This window comes from Pelophylax lessonae (genome assembly GCF_965119305.1).
Source record: "Pelophylax lessonae genome assembly, chromosome: 3".
In the NCBI taxonomy this organism is placed as follows: Eukaryota; Metazoa; Chordata; class Amphibia; order Anura; family Ranidae; genus Pelophylax; species Pelophylax lessonae.
Window position 1 is genome coordinate 556,931,131 of NC_138770.1, and position 19,212 is coordinate 556,950,342.

General features: G+C 40.1%; 1 protein-coding gene across 1 annotated transcript in view; it reads right to left on the bottom strand.

The window, feature by feature from the left end:
* Positions 1-19,212, bottom strand: part of ACOXL (acyl-CoA oxidase like) — a 687,302-nt gene that overhangs the window by 262,531 nt on the left and 405,559 nt on the right. Inside the window, exon 13 of the mRNA XM_082249749.1 lies at positions 14,249-14,338. Coding sequence (XP_082105875.1) covers positions 14,249-14,338 — 90 coding nt within the window. The remainder of the gene's footprint in view (positions 1-14,248; positions 14,339-19,212) is intronic.

Sequence of the window (19,212 nt, forward strand, 5' to 3'; positions counted from 1 at the left end):
TCTATGAGGGAAAAGATAGCTGTGTGGAGCCCCCCAACTGCCCAGACTACATAGGGAGCAGCGGTAAGATTGTTTGGTACTTGGTGTCACCCTTATCCGGAAAGGGGTACCATTTGTACGTGGACAACTTTTACACAAGCGTGCCACTATTTAGTCACCTGCTCGAATTACAAATTGGCGCATGTGGCACCGTGCGACCTAATCGCCGGGGCTTCCTCCAACGGCTTGTAGATTCCCGTCTTAGTCGGGGGGCGAGAGCCTGCTTGAAAACGGACAAATTGCTTGCGGTGAAGTAGAAGGATACACGGGATGTTTATGTTCTGTCCTCCCTTCACGCAGACACGACAGTCCAAATCCCTACGGCAACTGGCGTTATGGAGAAACCCCTCTGTGTCCACGAATATAACCTTAATATGGGAGGGGTGGACCTTAACGACCAGCTTTTGGCGCCGTATTTAGTTGCCCGTAAAGCCAGACGCTGGTACAAAAAAGTGTCTGTTTACCTTTACCAATTGGCTATGCTGAACGCCTTTGTCCTATACAGGGCGTCAGGACGAACTGGATCTTTCCGGGAATTCCAGGAAGAGATCATCCTTGCCTACCTGTACCCAGGAGGCATGCCTGCCCAACTTCCCCTTCCAGATGCAGTGAGCCGGCTGCATGAGAGGCATTTTTCACATGTCCTTCCGAGTACCCCTACCCAAAGATGGCCCCAAAGAAGATGTCGTGTCTGTAGCAGGCCTGGATTTAGGCGTGACACCCGCTATTATTGTCCCAAATGTCCTGACCAACCTGGTCTCTGCATCGGGGAATGTTTCGAGCGCTACCATACACTAGTGGAGTATTAGCATAGGGTACAGCTTGGCACAGTGTAGGGCACACAAACACAGGGTCTCGAAGGATGTTGGATGTCCATCGACATTTTGAGAGACCCAAGCTGGAAGATTGCAGTCGCAAATCAAGAAATCAAGGAACAGTTAGAAAGAAAAATAAAAGGATCCAAAAACTGTTGTGGTGTCAGTAATTTTATATGTCCTTCTACTCTTCCTACTGTACTTTTTTAATGTCCTTTGTATGTTTTTCATTCTTTTGTGACCTGTTTCTCTTGCAGGTACTCGTCGGCTACCACGCATTGATTTTATATATTCTGACACAAACAGCGTTTGCGCTCAGCATATATGGATACCTTTGCTGATAGCAGCTGTGGTGATTTTCTGATTTCAGCACTGCAGTTAAAATCCTATTTTGGTATACGTGGATAGTGCCGTGTATACCCATCATTAAATTCAGTGGGTGGTTGTTTGGGCGGTTAATGATGAAGATCCAAAAACTGTTGTTGTCAGTCATTTTATATGTCCTTCTACTCTTCCTTTTTTTAATGTACTTTTTGTTTTTTCATTCTTTTGTGACCTGTTTCTCTTGCAGGTACTCGTCGGCTACCACGCATTGATTTTATATATTCTGACACAAACAGTGTTTGCGCTCAGCATATATGGATACCTTTGCTGATAGCAGCTGTGGTGATTTTCTGATTTCAGCACTGCAGTTAAAATCCTATTTTGGTATACGTGGATAGTGTCGTGTATACCCATCATTAAATTCAGTGGGTGGTTGTTTGGGCGGTTAATGATGAGTAATACTACGCATTATTCCTGTGTTGATTTCTGATAGGTTCTCTTTTTTTCCGTTCAGCCCACAGGCTGCATGAAAAAAAAAAAAACCTATATGCCAAACAAGGACCAGCAATGTACTGGTACGTTGCTGGACTTTGAGTGGTTATACCAGGATGATGCCTGCAGATTTAGGCATCATCTTGGTATCATTTTTTACAGCCAGCGGTCGGCTTACATGTAAAAGCAATCCTAGCAGGTAATTGGCCGCTAGACTGCTTTTACATGCAGTGGGAGGGGCCTCCCCCCCCACCGCCGCCTTCCGCAGCCTTCCGTGGTTTTTCTCGGGCTCTCCTGTCCCACCGGTTAACCCGAGAGTGCAGCCGGTGGTTCAATTATCTAACCATAGAGCTAATTGGAGATGAGAATGGCTCCAATCATCTCTATGGCCTAAGATGCCGGAGGCTACGAGCATTTTATGACTTCTGTTTCGCCAGAAATAAACAGGGCCATTGGGAAATTGGGAAAGTATTTTATCACACCAATTTTGGTGTGGTCAGATGCGTTAAGGTCAGAGGAGAGATCTAGAGTCTAAAAGACCCCAATTTTTTAAAAAAAAGAGTACCTGTCACCACAGATTGCTATCATAGGGGATATTTTAATTCACTGTGATAACAATAAAAATGATTTAAAAAAAAAAAAAAAAATTAAAGGAAAGGTGTCAAAATAACATAAAAAAGCAAAAGAAAAAAGAAAAAAAAAATTGAGCCCCCCCGTGCTTGCGCGCAATGGCGCACGCAAGCGTTGGTCTAGTGTCATATGTAAACCGCAATTGCAGCATGCATGTGAGGTATCGCTGAGATCGCTAGATCGAGTGCAGTAATTCTTGCAGTAGACCTCCTCTGTAAGTCTAAAGTGGTAACCTGTAGAGACTTTTAAAGGTTTTTTAAAAATGTACGTATGTTTTTGCCGCTGCGCAGGCATGCGCAATTTTTAAAGCATGTCATGTTAGGTGTCTATGAACTCGGCATAAGATCATCTTTTAAATTTTACCAAAAAAATTGGAATTATATAGTGTATTTGTGCAATAAATTAAAAAAAATGTATTTTTTTCGCAAAAATTGCGTTTGGAAAATCTGTGCGCAAATACCGTGTGACAAAAAAATTTGCAACATCCACCATTTTATTCTATAGGGCCTCTGCTTTAAAGAAATATATAATGTTTGGGGGTTCAAAGTAATTTTCTAGTAAAAAAAAAATATTTTTTCATGTAAACAAAAAGGCACAGAAAAGGCTTGGTTTTCAAGTGGTTAGAAGAGTGGGTGATGTGTGGCTAAGATTGAGCATAAAATGCCGGGACAGTTCAAACACCCCACAAATGACCCCTTTTTGAAAAGTAGACACCCAAAGCTTTTTTCTGAGAGGCATGGTGAGTCCATGGAGTATTTTATATTTAGCCACAAGTTTCGGGAAAATTATTATTATTTTTTTTTTTTGTTGTTTTTTTACAGAAAGTTGTCACTAAATGATATATTGCTCATGCATGCCATGGGAATATGTGAAATGACACCCCAAAATACATTCTTTTGCTTCTCCTGAGTACAGGGATACCACATGTGTGAGACTTTTTGGGAGCCTAGCTGTGTACGCGACCCCGACAACCAGTCCACATCTTCAGGTTTTCTAATGGCGTAAATTGCTGATTTTACCCCTGACTACCTGTCACAGTTTCAGAGGCCCTGAAATTTCAAGATAGCACAAAACCCCCCCAAATGACCCCATTTTGCAAAGTAGACACTCCAAGCTACTGGCTGAGAAGCATGGTGAGTCCATGGAATAGTTTATATTTTGCCACAAGTTTCGGGAAAAATTTTTTTTTTTATTTTTTATACACAAAGTTGTCAGTAAATGATATATTGCTCACACAGGCCATGGGTATATGTGAAATGACACCCCAATATACATTCTGCTGCTTCTCCTGAGTACAATGATACCCCATGTGTGAGACTTTTTGCCAGTCTAGCCGCGTACAGGACCCGGAAAACCAATGCGCACCTTTTGGCTTTCTAAGGGCGTAAATTGTTGATCTCACTCCTTACTACCTATCACACTTTTGAAGTCCATAAAAATCCAAGATTGCACAAAACCCCCCCAAATTACCCCATTTTGCAAAGTAGACACTCCAATCTATTTGCTGAGAGGCATGGTGAGTATTTTGCAGCTCTCATTTTTTTTGGAAAATGAAGAAAAAACAGGAAAATGCATTTTGTTTCCTCTTTTTTCAATTTCCAAAACTTTGTGACAAAAAGTGAGATCTGCAAAACACTCAACATGCCTCTCTGCAAATAGCTCAGGGTGTCTACTTTCCGAAAAGGGGTCATTTGGGGGGGGGGGGGGTTGTGCTGTCTTGGCATTTCATGGCCTCCAAAACTGTGATAGGTAGTCAGGAGTGAAATCAACAATTTACGCCCTTGGAAAGCCTGAAGGCGATGATTGGTTTTCGGGGTCCTGTACTCGGCTAGACTGCAAAAAAGTCTCACACATGGGGTATCCCTGTACTCAGGAGAAGCAGCAGAATGTATTTTGGGGTGTCAGTTCACATATACCCATGGCATGTGTGAGCAATATATCATTTACTGACAACTTTGTGTAAAAAAAAAAATATATATATATATATTTCCCGGAACTTGTGGCAAAATATAAAATATTCCATGGACTCACCATGCCTCTCAGCAAATAGCTTGGGGTGTCTACTTTCCAAAATGGGGTAATTTGGGGGGGTTTTGTGCTATCTTGGAATTTTAGGGCCTCCGAAACTGTTATAGGTAGTCAGGAGTGAAATCAACAATTTACGCCCTTGGAAAGCCTGAAAGCGGGGACTGGTTTTCGGGGACCTGTACTCGGCTAGACTGCAAAAAAGTCTCACACATGGGGTATCCCTGTACTCAGGAGAAGCAGCAGAATGTATTTTGGGGTGTCATTTCACATATACCCATGGCATGTGTGAGCAATATTTCATTTACTGACAACTTTGTGAAAAAAAAAAAAAAAAAAAAAAAAAAAAAATTATATATATATATATATATATATATATATATATATATATATATATATATATATATATATATATATATATATATGTATTTCCCGGAACTTGTGGCAAAATATAAAATATTCCATGGACTCACCATGCCTCTCAGCAAATAGCTTGGGGTGTCTACTTTCCAAAATGGGGTCATTTGGGGGGGGGTTGTGCTATCTTGGAATTTTAGGGCCTCCGAAACTGTGACAGGTAGTGCAGAGGTGACATGCACAATTTACGCCATTAGAAAACCTGAGAGTGTTGATTGGTTTTCGCGGTCCTGTACACAGCTAGGCTCCCAAAAAGTCTCACACATGGGGCATCCCCATACTCAGGAGAAGTGGCAGAATGTATTTTGGGGTGTCATTCCACATATACCCATGTCATGTGTGAGAATTTTATCTTTTAGTGACAACGTTGTGTAAAAAAATAAAATAAAAAAAAAAAATAGTAATTTTCCCAAAACTTGTGGTAAAATATAAAATATTCCATGGACTCACCATGCCTCTCAGCAAACAGCTTGGGGTGTCTACTTTCCAAAATGGGGTCATTTGGGGGGGGGGTTTTGTGGTATCTTGACATTTCAGGGCCTCCTAAACCGTTAGAGGTAGTGAGAAAATGCAATGAAAAATGTACGCCCTTTGAAATTCTGATGGTGGTGATTTGTTTTTGGGGTCCCGTACACAGCTAGGCTCCCAAAAAGTCTCACATATGTGGTATCCCTGTACTCAGGAGAAGCAGCAGAATATATTTTGGGGTGTAATTACACATATACCCATGGCATGTGTGAGCAATATATCATTTCAATGACAACTTTGTGTAAAAAAAAAAAAATATATATTTTTTTAGTCATTTTTCAAACACCTGTGACAAAAAAATGAAATATTCAATGAGCTCAACATGCCTCTCAGAACATTCCTTAGGATGTCTACTTTCCAAAAAGTGGTAGTTTGGGGGGGGTTTTGTACTGCCCTGCCATTTTAGCACTTCATGAAATGAGATAGGCAGTCAAAAATTAAAGCTGCGTAAATTTCAGTATTTACACCATAGTTTGTAGACGCTATAACTTTTGCGCAAACCAATAAAAATACGCTCATTGAATTTTTTTTTGTCAAAGACATGTAGCTAAATATATTTTGGCCAAAAAAAAATACATAAATTGAGTATATTGGATATTTTTTAAAAGACAAATTTGAAAATGTCATTTTTTTGCAAAATTTTTGCTCTTTTTTTATTAATATCGCAAAAAATAAAAAGGGCAGAGGTGATCAAATACCACCAAAAGAAAGCTCTGTTTGTGGGAAAAAAAGGACGTAAATTTCGTTTGGGTACCACATTGCATGACCGCACAATTGTCAGCTAAAGTCACGCAGTGCCGAGTCGTAAAATACCCCCTGGTCGGAATGGGGGTAAAATCTTCCGGGGCTTAAGTGGTTAAGGGTGTAGGCCCTGGAAAGGAGTTGTCTGATCCATCTGGCATTTGGGGAGTGGTAAGCAGGGTGTCCTCTACGAGAATCAGTTTTGTGAAAGGAGGCCGTGGCTGCCAAGTAGACACTGAAGGCCCTAATCCCATTCAAACAATGTAAGGCAGGTTCCTTGTCATGTTTTGGGGCCGGACAGATGGAAGGAGGACTATGTTTTTATTAAAGTTTGAGGGAGGAGACCACTTCAGATAAAAAAAAAAAAAAAAGACGGTATTGGTCTCAAAACCACCTACTTTGGTTTTGAGGTTTGGGGGGGAAATGAAAAATCCTTTTATTTGAATAGAGGTAGAAGACGTAGGAGTAGGAGACTACAAGCAGTTGAACGAAAAAGAAAACCTCACCAATCCCTGCATCCAAGGATATTGAATGGAAAGGGAGCAGCTATTGCCTTGAGTGGTGTTCCTGTTCCTTGCAGGCCGCCAGCAGAACACATTATATTCGGTGCTTTCACCTCAGCTCCATTGAGTCTGTGATCTACCATTGCTAGAGAGGGGATCCCCAGTGGGGTACTCACAGTTCAGGAGTATGGAATGAATAGGGTTTTTCATGTCTGCAGAGGAAGTCAATATAACCCAGGCCCTGACTGAATTCCTTTGGCCGTGTCTCTGTAGAAGATAGCCACAAGAATGCAGTAACTTACTGCGTGCATTCTTGGCTAAAAAACTAAAAAACAGCCTGGTGGAAAATGTCATTTGAAAGGCAGTTACCTCAACGTTCTGAGACTAAGACCAGATGTTGAGGAGCGTTCGAGACAAAATGGCAGGGCTTACCTCAATAAACTGAACACTCTGCCCACTAAACCACATACAGTGGTGATCGAAAATTTGGGCACCCCAGGTAAAAATTCATATTAATATGCATAAAGAGGCCAAGGAAAGATGGAAAAATCTCCAAAAGGCATCAAATTACAGATTAGACATTCTTATAATATGTCAACAAAAGATAGATTTTATTTCCATCATTGACACTTTCAAAATTACAGAAAACAAAAAATGGCGTCTGCAAAAGTTTGGGCACCCTGTAGAATTTATAGCATGCATTGCCCCCTTTGCAAGGCTGAGACCTGCCAGTGTCATGGATTGTTATCAATCATCGTCTGGGAAGACCAAGTGATGTCAATCTCAAAGGTTTTAAATGCCAGACTTATCAGACCTTGCCCCAACAATCAGCACCATGGGATCTTCTAAGCAGTTGTCTAGAAAACTAAAACTGAAAATAGTTGACGCTCACAAAGCTGGAGAAGGCTATAAGAAGATTCAGATGTCAATATCCTCTGTTCGGAATGTAATTAAGAAATGGCAGTCATCAGGAACAGTGGAAGTTAAAGCAAAATCTGGAAGACCAAGAAAAATATCAGACAGAACAGCTCACAGGATTGTGAGAATAACAATTCAAAACCCACATTTGACTGCACGATCCCTCCAGAAAGATCTGGCAGACACTCACTGGAGTTGTGGTACACTATTCCACTATAAAGAGATACTTGTACAAATATGGTCTTCATGGAAAGAGTCATCAGAAGAAAACCTCTTCTACGTCCTCACCACAAAAATCAGCGTTTGAACTTTGAAAATGAACATATAGAAAAGCCTGATGCATTTTGGAAAAATGTTCTGTGGACCGATGAGGTTAAAATTGCACTTTTTGGCCGGAATGAGCAAAGGTATGTTTGGAGAAGAAGGGGCACAGAATTTAATGAAAAGAACCTCTGTCCAACTGTTAAGCATGGGGGTGGATCAATCATGCTTTGGGGTTGTATTGCAGCCAGTGGCACAGGGAACATCTCACGAGTAGAAGGAAAAATGGATTCAATAAAATTTCAGTAAATTTTGGATGGTAACTTGATGCCATCTGTGAAAAAGCTGAAGTTAAAGAGAGGATGGCTTCTACAAATGTATAATGATCCTAAATACACCTCGAAATCCACGGGGAATTATATGAAGAGGCGTAAACTGAAGGTTTTGCATGGCCTTCACAATCTCCTGACCTCAACATAATTGAAAATCTATGGATAGACCTTAAAAGAGCAGTGCGTGACAGACAGCCCAGAAATCTCAAAGAACTGGAAGACTTTTGTAAGGGAGAATGGGCAAAGATACCTCAAACAAGAATTGAAAGACTCTTGGCTGGCTACAAAAAGCGTTTACAAGCTGTGATACTTGCCAAAGGGGGCAGTAAATGATATTAACTCTGCAGGGTGCCCAAACTTTTTGCAGACGCCATTTTTTTGTTTTCTGTTATTTTGAAAGTGTAAATGATGGAAATAAAATCTAACTTTTGTTGATATATTATTAGAATGTCTAATCTGTAATTTGATGCCTTTTGGAGATTTTTCCATCTTTCCTTGGCTTCTTTATGCTCATTAATACAAATTTTTACCTGGGGTGCCCAAACTTTCTATCACCACTGTAATGTGCTAAGGTCCCATGGATTCTAAGCCTCTCCATTCTTTCTTCAGACTCTGGAACCTTGATCTACAAATGAAATGCAAAAATTTCCACAGTCCGTGATGATTTGGGGAGTCATGTTATCTGCTGGTGTTGGTCAACTATGTTTTATCAAGTCCAAAGTCAGTGCAGCCCTCCACCAGAAAATTCTACAGCACTTCATGCTTCCCTCTACTGACCAGCTTTATGGAGAAGCTGATTTTATTTTCCAGCAGGACGTGCCTGCCCACACTGCCAAAAGTACCAATACCTGGTTTATTGATCATGGTATCACTGTGCTTGATTGGCCAGCAAACTCGCCTGACCTAAACCCCATAGGGAACCTGTGGGGTATTGTCAAGAGGAAGATTAGAGACACCAGATCCAACAATGTAGATGAGCTGAAAGCCACTATCAAGGAAACCTGGGCTTCCATAACAACTCAGCAGTGCCACAGGCTGATCGCCTCCATGCCAAGCCGCATTGATGCAGTAATTCATGCAAAAGGAGCCTTTTCAGTAAGCCAACATTTCTGTATTAAAATCTTTTTTTTTTTTTTTTAATTGGTCTTTTCTAATATTCTAATTTTCTGACATACTGAATTTTGGGAATTTACTAGCTGTAAGCCATAAACATCCAAATTCAAAGAAAGAAATGCTTAAAATATATCACTGTGTGTGTAACGCATCTATATAAAATATATGAATTTAATTTTTTAATTGAATTACTGAAGTAAATTAACTTTTTGATGATATTCTTATTTTAGGACATGCACCCCAACTTACAGACATTAAAGTGACTGTGAAGTCTCGTTTTTTTTTTTTTTTAAATAAAAATAACAAACATGTTATACTTCCCTCCTCTGTACAGTTGGTGTTGCACAGAGCAGCCCGGATCCTCCTATTCTTGGGTCCCTCTTCAGCTCTCCTGGTTTCTCCCTTCTTTCGAGTTCCCCCACAGTTCAGGTTTGACCTCATATTATATGGTTTTGGTAAATCTAAAGAGAAATTGTATAATGTATGGCCAGACTTAAGGCCCGTACACATGTACCGATTGTTGGCCGTGAATTTTCGGCCGCCGCCCGATCGGCCGATTATCGGCTTGTTAGTATGATGCTTCCGACAACCAACTGCGACTTTTTGGCCGAACAAAATCTGGTGTGCAGGCTATAAAATTTTTGTTGGCCGTCAGCAGAACGGCCGATTGTTCCTCAGTCAGTACAGATTTCGTCCGACAAAAATCAGATGATCAAGACTGGGCATGCTCAGTGAAGAAAAAACACACGAAAAGTAGACCAGAACATGACACCACTTCTGCAGTTGGTTGTTGTTGGCCGACAAAATTCGTGTGCAGTCTAGAGCACATTTCAACCGACACAACACTGGACAAAAGACGGCCGATCGGTCGGCCAACAATCGCTGCGTGTGTACGGGGCTTTAGTCTACTTTTCCACTAGAGCGACATATCATGCAACCTGGACATCCTGCATAGACGAGACAAGTGCTTTTCTTTGCTATCTTTAATATAAGTGAATTTTATCTAATAAAAGTACCTATTGAAACTACTACACTATGGGTATTCTTCTTCTACATATATGAAGTATTACCCTCCTGATATAAAGTGTGTGGAGAAGGAGCTGCTCGTTTGTCGGAACACTACACTGAGGCTGGTTACCCCTATTCAGGGGTTCGGAATCTGGTGAGTGTTAACCCCTAAGGGGGAAGCATGAGTGGAAGCACCGTTTAATGCACTTTGGGGGGTGTGATCCTGGATCTGGTATTACCAGAGAAGACTGGGATTGTAACTCAACTTTGGTCATATTGTCTAGTGGGAGACTTGATAAGGGATATCAGGCCCTCACAAATGAACTACTACTACATATTGCTACTTGCCAATGATCTCATTGCATGGTCATAGGGATTCCCCTTTGAGGGATCCCCTGAGGCTAAACATATTCACTGGGCACAAGAGACTACCATTTGCATTTTGCCCTATATATGTGTTTTTTAAATCTTTTTCACTTTTTGCACATTGCAGCATTGCACTTTTTTGCACATTGTATTATTTATCTAGCACAGCGGCACTTTTGGATGTAGCTTTATTGCTTATACGTGATAATTTAGGATTTTATGTATTCATGCATTCCATATAATTTATGAATTTCTACAATTTTTTCATCTTTACATACACACACTTTATTAGTGTGATGGTTTATTTAGTACACCAACACGGGTACACACACACACACACACACACATACACATTTTGTCATTAATATTTTTAGATTTAATTTACTTCTCTAACAGGCAGTGCCACCACACACCTGCACTTCAGCACTTTTCATATTTATGGGACACCACCACTAGGTGGCAGTCTTCAGGGAGGGCAGCAGCTGCACATACACACACTTTTTAGGTCCATAGCGCAGGTCAACCCATATTTATCAGTATTCCAACATGATAATGATCCTAAGCACACCTCCAAGACAACCACTGCCTTGCTAAAGAAGCTGAAGGTAAAGGTGGTGGACTGGCCAAGCATGTCTCAAGATCTAAACGCTATTGAGCATCTGTGGGGCTTCCTCAAAAGGAAGGTGTAGGAGCGCCAGGTCTTGAACATCCACCAGCTCTGTGATGTCATCATGGAGGAGTGGAAGAGGACTCCAGTGGCAACCTGTGAAGCTCTGGTAAACTCCATGCCCAAGAGGGTTAAGGCAGTGCTGGAAAATAATGGTGGCCACACAAAATATTGACACTTTGAGCCCAGTTTGGACATTTCCATTTAGGGGTGTACTCCCTTTTGTTGCTCGCGATTTAGACATTATTGGCTGTGTGTTGAGTTATTTTGAGGGGACAGCAAATTTACACTGTTATACAAGCTGTACACTCACTACTTTACATTGTAGCAAAGTGTAATTTCTTCAGTGTTGTCATATGAAAAGATATAATAAAATATTTACAAAAATGTGAGGGGTGTACTCACTTTTGTGAGATACTGTACATGGAGCAGTATGTATACACTCCTGGCTTTATTCTGGGTATGCAAAAGTAACAACAAAATGTCCTGCTTTTTTAGTTGTAAGCACTAAATGCTGTGTAAAATGTACATCCTTCCCTATTTACTAAAGCCACAAATTAATTTCTGACGACATCAAAACGACTTGCATATTGACAATACGCCTTTAACACCAATTCCATGGCCTTGGCATGCAAAGGTTGTACACTCTCTTCCTTACAGCCTGTCTGAGAGTGTTTTAATGTAAACTAGTCCTTTCTATAGCTTTCAATTGGTAAATGTTGATATTTTTTCAACACCCATGAAACCTTGAAAATGCACATGCACTTAACAGATATGCACTCGGTATTAAACAATATGTCCAAAAAATATATTTATATATTTTACAAAATAACTAATTCAAAGAAGCCACTACATGCGGTTTGTGTGGATCACGCCCCTGTGAACCATTTGTTTCATCTGTGTAACATGACTGAGGGCAATTGGAACTAAGTCTGACAAGATACAACATAGCTATAAATAATTGTGGCACGTCAGCAATTCTAAATAAAAGGGTGAATCATTCTAAATACTTGTAGTGCCTTTATTGTCCCTATACACTAATGTAATACAGAAAGTATTAGCTTTATTCTTTTAAGTCAAAGAAGAGGATACAAAGGGTGCAGGGGCAATGGATGCCAGGTGATGCGCAAGGTACCACCATCCATCACGTGTCCTCTGGCAAATTATCATGAGAACCCAAAGCTCCCCAATCAGGACACAGGAAACAACCGTATCCAACTTGTTCCAAGGTGCAACAACACACAAATTACAGGCTGGTGAGAAACCTTAATGAAAATAGTGAAAGAAAACCATGACACTAGTCATAGTAAATAAAAGCAATCCTCAATAAATCAAATAATGGCGCATCAATAAACTGTGCCCAGAAAATAAGTCCACAATATGAATGTTGGATATGGAATCCAAAAAACTAAATATACTGTGAATAAATGCGAGTCCAAAAAATGAAGTCCAAAAAATAATAACTTCTATAAACGTGATAAACCAAATGATCTTGTGAGATTCCAGTGCTAATAAAAAGGTGACACCCAAATTAGATCCACCACCGATGTGCTCAACACCCATCAAATTAGCAACTCACCCTCATTTGTTGCCTACCACTCTCGTGGATAAGGCAAATTTCGCTGTGTATATTACTGTTAACTGTGGTGTTCCACCGAGGCAATGCAGACACACACACAGACAAGTTACAGGGTCCCAAGATACATGCGTCAGGGCAGTCTACAATGGTCAGTGGCCAAACAAAACAATCATAGTACCTGGTAAACAGCACTCTATGTACACCACTGTAGACATAACTTAATAGTGACAACCAGTCAGATCCAGATCCTTCCCTTCTGAGTAATTTTATAATTGAACAGAAACCAGAATAAAGCGGAGCCCCATCTCTGGGAGATATATACATAGGAGAAAATAGAAAAGGGGAAGAGAGAGAGAGAGAAAATAAAAAATGGGGTAGGGTATGTGGATAGAAGAAAGGGGGGGGGGGGAGTATGTGGATAGAAGGAGGAGGGGAGGGGATATGTTATATGGGAGCTGGACCCTACCCCTCTGCTGTAAGGACTAAGCCATATTCCTCAGAAAACCCTCAGAATTCCTTAGGTGAAGATGAAGACAGCCTTTTTTTACCCCCCCCCCCCCCCCAGTCTAAATGAAGCCTTAGGCTGGGTTCACATATATGCGAAATTGGATACCTTTTTAACAGCCTCTAATTTGCGTAACATGTGAGTGTGTCCAGGGCGGCTGAAGTGCGATTTTGAAAAGAGTCCTGTGGGTTTTTAGATCCAGTAAACAGAAACGCACAGGACACTGGACTGCAAATCACAGCCACAAATATGTGAACCCAGCCTTAGCGAAAACACCCATTCACAGTCTCTTCAGATTTTTTAGAAGTTATAAACTTACTACTATGGACATAATACCATTATAAAACAAACATACCAAAATGTATTTTTCCTGCTCCCGTGGTTGAATGGAACACACAGATCATACCCCTAAACATAAAAGGAACTCCTCAAATAGTAAGAGTTATGGTTTTATCTTCTGTTCTGCTTTGTGTAGAGACCAAATTTGATGCTTCATGCCTAGCAGAACCAGTACCAGCATAAAAAAGACCCAAATGGTTAATAACTCTCCCATATTCCACAATACCATCTCGTCTGTGGAATCAAGATTTTGCAGAAAGTTTTAGAATTGTATACATTATGGGAGTAATATTTTTTTTTTTTTTTAATTTCCATAACATTCAAGGATTTAAATACACACAATTGTCTCAGAAACTAGTTGGGAACATCGCACCTAGACTGCAAAATTTGAATGCAGTTGCATAGACTTGAGTTTAGTGAGGACAGGGTCTAACGATCCCACTGATGTGAAGGTATACATATTGGCCCCCCTTCAATACTGTAGTGCTGAAATCTCCTGTATATTCTGACAGACCTGTGCTGTTAAGAGTATGTAGACAAGTAAAAACATTATCCAGAGTTACTTTCTCCTGGCTGGATCAAGACACTTGACAAAAGTGAACATTTAGAAATCACAAAGCAGCAGTAATAAAGGCAAATTGTTCACCTGTAGCATAACAACGTTGTCACCTTCAAACGTGACAAAGACATCAGAGTCACATTTCAAGCCTGGTATTCGGTTTTCCATCATAAAGCCCTGTAAAAAAATAAAAAAAGGAAGTGCCAGCCATTTAGTAAAGAGTTTCACAGAGAACAAAATTTAGACTATAAAGTAGGTGATGTAACAGTTGTAAATGTATTTTTCAGTCAAATGTTTCTGGAGGCACTTATATCATACTCGACCTCAATAGTATCGATATACCAACAACTGTGGAAGAGAGTTCCACATTCTTACCTCCCTGACAGTGAAAACCCCCCTATGCAGCTTAAGGTTAAACCGCTACTCCTCTAACCTCATTGTGTGGCCACGTGTTCTCTTACACTCCCGGAGACAAAATCGTTTTTTCCTATTCTGGGATCACCATTGAGGTATTTGTAAATCACTTTCATGTCCCCTCTCAAGCATAATAAATTAAGCGTTTGTAAATGCTCCTCCAGTCCCCTAATTAGTTTAGTTGCCCTTCTTTGGACTCCCTCCAATTCCAGCACATCCCTTCTGAGGATTGGTGACCACTGGACAAAATACTCCAGATGTGGCCAGACTAGAGTTTTATAAAGTGGCAGGATTATAGTCTTATCTCTGGAATATATCCCATTTTTATGCATGCTAATATTCTGCTGGCTTTGGCAGCTTCAGCTTGACATTGCATGCTATTGCTTAGTCTATCTTCCACTAGGACCCCCAGATCTTGTAATTCACATTTTACATGCATGTTGTACTATATTTACTTTACCATAGAACACTTTTTTTTTTTTAATCTATTTTTTTTTTAATAATTTTATTTACTAGGCAATGGGGTGGGAATACAGATATTCAAGAGAAAAAAAAAAAAAAACACAGTATGCATTGCAGAAATAACCAAAATGTTCAAAATGTTCAACCTCTGTACATAATACAAGCCACCCGTAAGCTCCAGAACCTGTTAATTAACATTTTAGGTTTGGTTAAATGTAATTTCACTAAAACCTCCCCCCCCTCCCCACATTCTACACAAAACGAAAACAACAGGTCCTTAAAATGTGTACAACATCTCCTATACTCATGCAGCCATAAGATTATAATTCCTCCCCTCCCCTTTTTATGTAACCAAACGTTTACCTCCCCCTCCAAAGTGTCAGGAAAATCAATCCAGAGGATCAAAACCTTCCTAAATTTTTGGGGGGAACCCCGAACCTTATATGTAATTTCGATGTAGCAGTAAGTATGCATTAACTAACCTCATCTGCATCCCCAAAGTGAGAATTTCAGTATGTATCCACATCCTTGCTATAAGCTTGCGGACATAGAAAAAGAGAAGCCTAAGAAACATTTTTTTGGCCACATCCATCTCCTCGTCCTCAATAACTCAGAGGAGACATAACACGGGATTCCATATATTTGGGAAACGAAAGGTGTCAGCAATGAATTGCGTTACCCAGGACCACAAGGGCTGTACTTTTGAGCACTACCACACCATATGGATAAAATTACCCTCACTCAACTGCCACTTATGGCATATCACAGACGCTTTTGTTTATACGGAATAAACGTGCAGGGGTATAGTATACCTGGTGTACGTGTTCATCTGTATTTTATCAGGGTAGCTCAGCCTCACTGAACAACTGCAGAGTTAAAATCTTAGCCAGAGAATGAACCTTTTTCAAACATCTGAGTAAATATTTTTTCTTTTTTTTTTAAAGAAGATAAAAGAATCCCTATACAATTAATTATATCAATACTTACATCTTTTTTTTTTTTTTAAAGGTGAAAATGTCTTGGATCACCTATGGCAGCTGTTTAAATGATCATATTTTAGGTATCTATCCTATAATACCTGATAAAGTGATTATGTTCTTGTCTTTTTTTTTATAACCTTTTTGTCTGATTATACATCTATGTTTGTCACAAGCATGGGAATGACTCACTACCCCTGCTAAAGTCTGTTCCAAGCATCAACTACTCTTTCTGTACAGTAGTACTCTCTAAGGTTAGTCTTGAACTTTTCCCCTGCTGGACTGAGGTCATGTCTGCAAGTTTCTAATATTAGCTCTATATTAATAATACTGCCCTCCTGAACTCACCCCCCCCCCCCCATGTACTCAAAGGATTCAATCTCATGCCTCCTTTCCCTTGCTTCCTCAAAACTGTACTTATTATTTGCTTGTAGGCTCTCCTGATAGGTTTTATCCCTCAGATCTTCCACAATTTTTTTTTTTACCTGTCTCTGGACGCATTCTTATAAATATCTTTGTGTCTCCAGAACTGGACACAGTATTCAAAATTACAGTTATCAGTTATGTCCATATATATTTGGACACAGGCACAATTTTAGTTTATTTCAGGTATTTACCAAAACGTATACAAGCTATAGTTAGATAATGGATATGGGCTGAAAGTGCACACTCTCAGGTTTAATTTGAGGGTATGTACATCCAAATCGGAGGAAGAGTTTAGGAATTACAGCTCTTAAGATTCGCCACCCATAGGGACCAAAAATAATTGGACAACTGAATGAAAAGCTGTTTCATGGCCAGGTATGGGCTACTCCATTATTTCTTCATCAATTAAACAGGTAAAAGGTCTGGAGTTGATTCTAAGTATGGCATTTGCATTTGGAATCTATTGCTGTAAACCTACATCATGCAGTCAAAGGAGCTGTCCATGCAAGTGAAACAGGCCATTCTAAGGGTTCAAAAATGAAACAAATCAATCAGAGAGATAGCAGCAACATTAGGAGTGGTCAAATCAAAAGTTTGGTACATTCTGAGGAAAGAAGAATGCATTGGTGAGCACAGCAACATAAAAAGGGATGGAAGTCCATGGAAGACAACAGTGGTGGATGTTCGCAGGATCCTCTCTATTGTAAAGGAAAACCCATTCCCAACATCCAGACAAGTGAAGGACACTCTCCAGGAGGTGAGCATATCATTTTCAAAGTGTACAATCAAGAGAAGACTTCACAAGAGCATATACAGAGGGTTCATCACAAGGTTCAAACCATTCATAAGTCCGAATAATAGAAAAGCCAGATTAGACTAACAAAAAAACATCTGAAAAAGCCAGACCAGTTGTGGAAAAGCATTCTTTGGGTGGACGAAACAAAGATTAATCTATACCAGAATAGGGGGAAGAAAAAAGTGTGGAGAAGGCTTAGAACAGCTCATGATCCAAAGCATACAACTTAATCTGTAAAACATGATGGAGGCAGTATGATGCCATTGTCATGCATGACTTCTAGTGGCACTGGGTCATTGGTGTTTATTAATGATGTGACAGAAGCAGCTGGATGAATTCTTCAGTGTTTAGAGATATACCGTCAGCCCAGATTCAGCCAAATGCAGCAAAGTTGATTGGACGATGCTTCACAGTACAGGTGTACAATGATCCAAAACACACTGGAAAAGCAACCCATGAGCTTTTGAAGGAAAATAAGTGGAATATTCTGCAATGGCGGAGTCAATCACCTGATCTCAACCAATTGAGCATGTATTTCACTTGCTGAAAGCAAAACTAAGGGCAGGAAGACCCACAAACAAAGAACAACTAAAGACAGCTGCAGTTAGAGCCTGGCAAAGCATCAGAAAAGAGGAAACCCAGTCTTTGGCAATGTCCATGGGTTCCAGACTTCAGACAGTCATTGCCAGTAAAGCATTCTCAACAAACTATTAAAAATGTACATCTTATTTATGATTATATTCATTTGTCCAATAACATTTGAGCCCCTGAAAATGGGGGGGGGGGCTTTGAATAAAAATGGTTGCAGTTCTTAAAATTTGTACTTGATATTTATGTTCAACCCCTTGAATTGAAGCTGAAAGTCTGCTCTTCAAATTAATTTGGATTGTTACATTTTAATTTTATTCTGCTGGCATACAGAGCCAAAAGTATGAAAATTGTGCCTGTGTCCAAACATATACGGACCTAACTGTAGGTCTAACTAAAAATCTATATAGGGAAATCAGGACCTCCTTCCTCCTGCTGATTATTCATCTAGTGAGGCATCCTAGTCCTATTTGCTTTCCCCACTTCTAGCTCACAATCTCTGCTCACTTTGCCATCTTCTGAAATAAGCACCATTACATTTTTTCTTTCTCAGTACTTTTTTTCTTTGTATCCCCAATATTGTAATCTATCAGAGGATTATTTTTTATGTAAAATGGTATCAAATGCTCTGCTGAAATCAAGATATGCTATATCTGTTAATCGGTTAATGGTCCGACAATTATACCTTAATATAGTTATGGCTCCCGATACCTGGCTGCTTTGAGCAGCCGGGAGAATCACATGATTGCTATGTGATCACATGATCCTAATGTAAAAATAACTGGTATAAATGGGATTCATGCATAACAACTGTGCTTAGCATTGTGATGCAGTGGCCCACAGCTATCGCATGGTACCTAGGCCAGTCAGAGCACCCCGTGTAATCAGCTTTAGCCAATCACAGATCACTAGTAATCACAGTTTTTATGAACAAAACTTATGCATGACAGTTCAAAACATTGCTGTTACAGTGATGATCACTGTATCAGCAATCAAAGTGTAAAGAGAAAAATTCCTGATCACCCCCCCCCCCCCTTTGGCTTTGAGTTCAAAGCCAAAGGTTTCTGGAATAGAACAACATAGGCAACCTGTCTCTTTAGAGCACTAAGAACCAGATGTTGGTCCAGACCAGACAGGAGTAAAGTTAGTATGCAAGAAATCGCATATTCCCCAGTGTTGAAATGCTTGATCTCGCACCAACAAAAGTATGTCTTCAAACACGGGATGGTGTTCTCAATTCAGTCCAGTTAGCGACAGCTTGAAAAATGGACATAACCAAGATTCCACCGCTGCTAGGCAAAAGCTAGTATGCACCACATCAAATAAGCTCACAGTAGAAAGCCTAAGGCATAAAGTCCTAGCTTGTGTTTTATAACATGCAGAAGAGG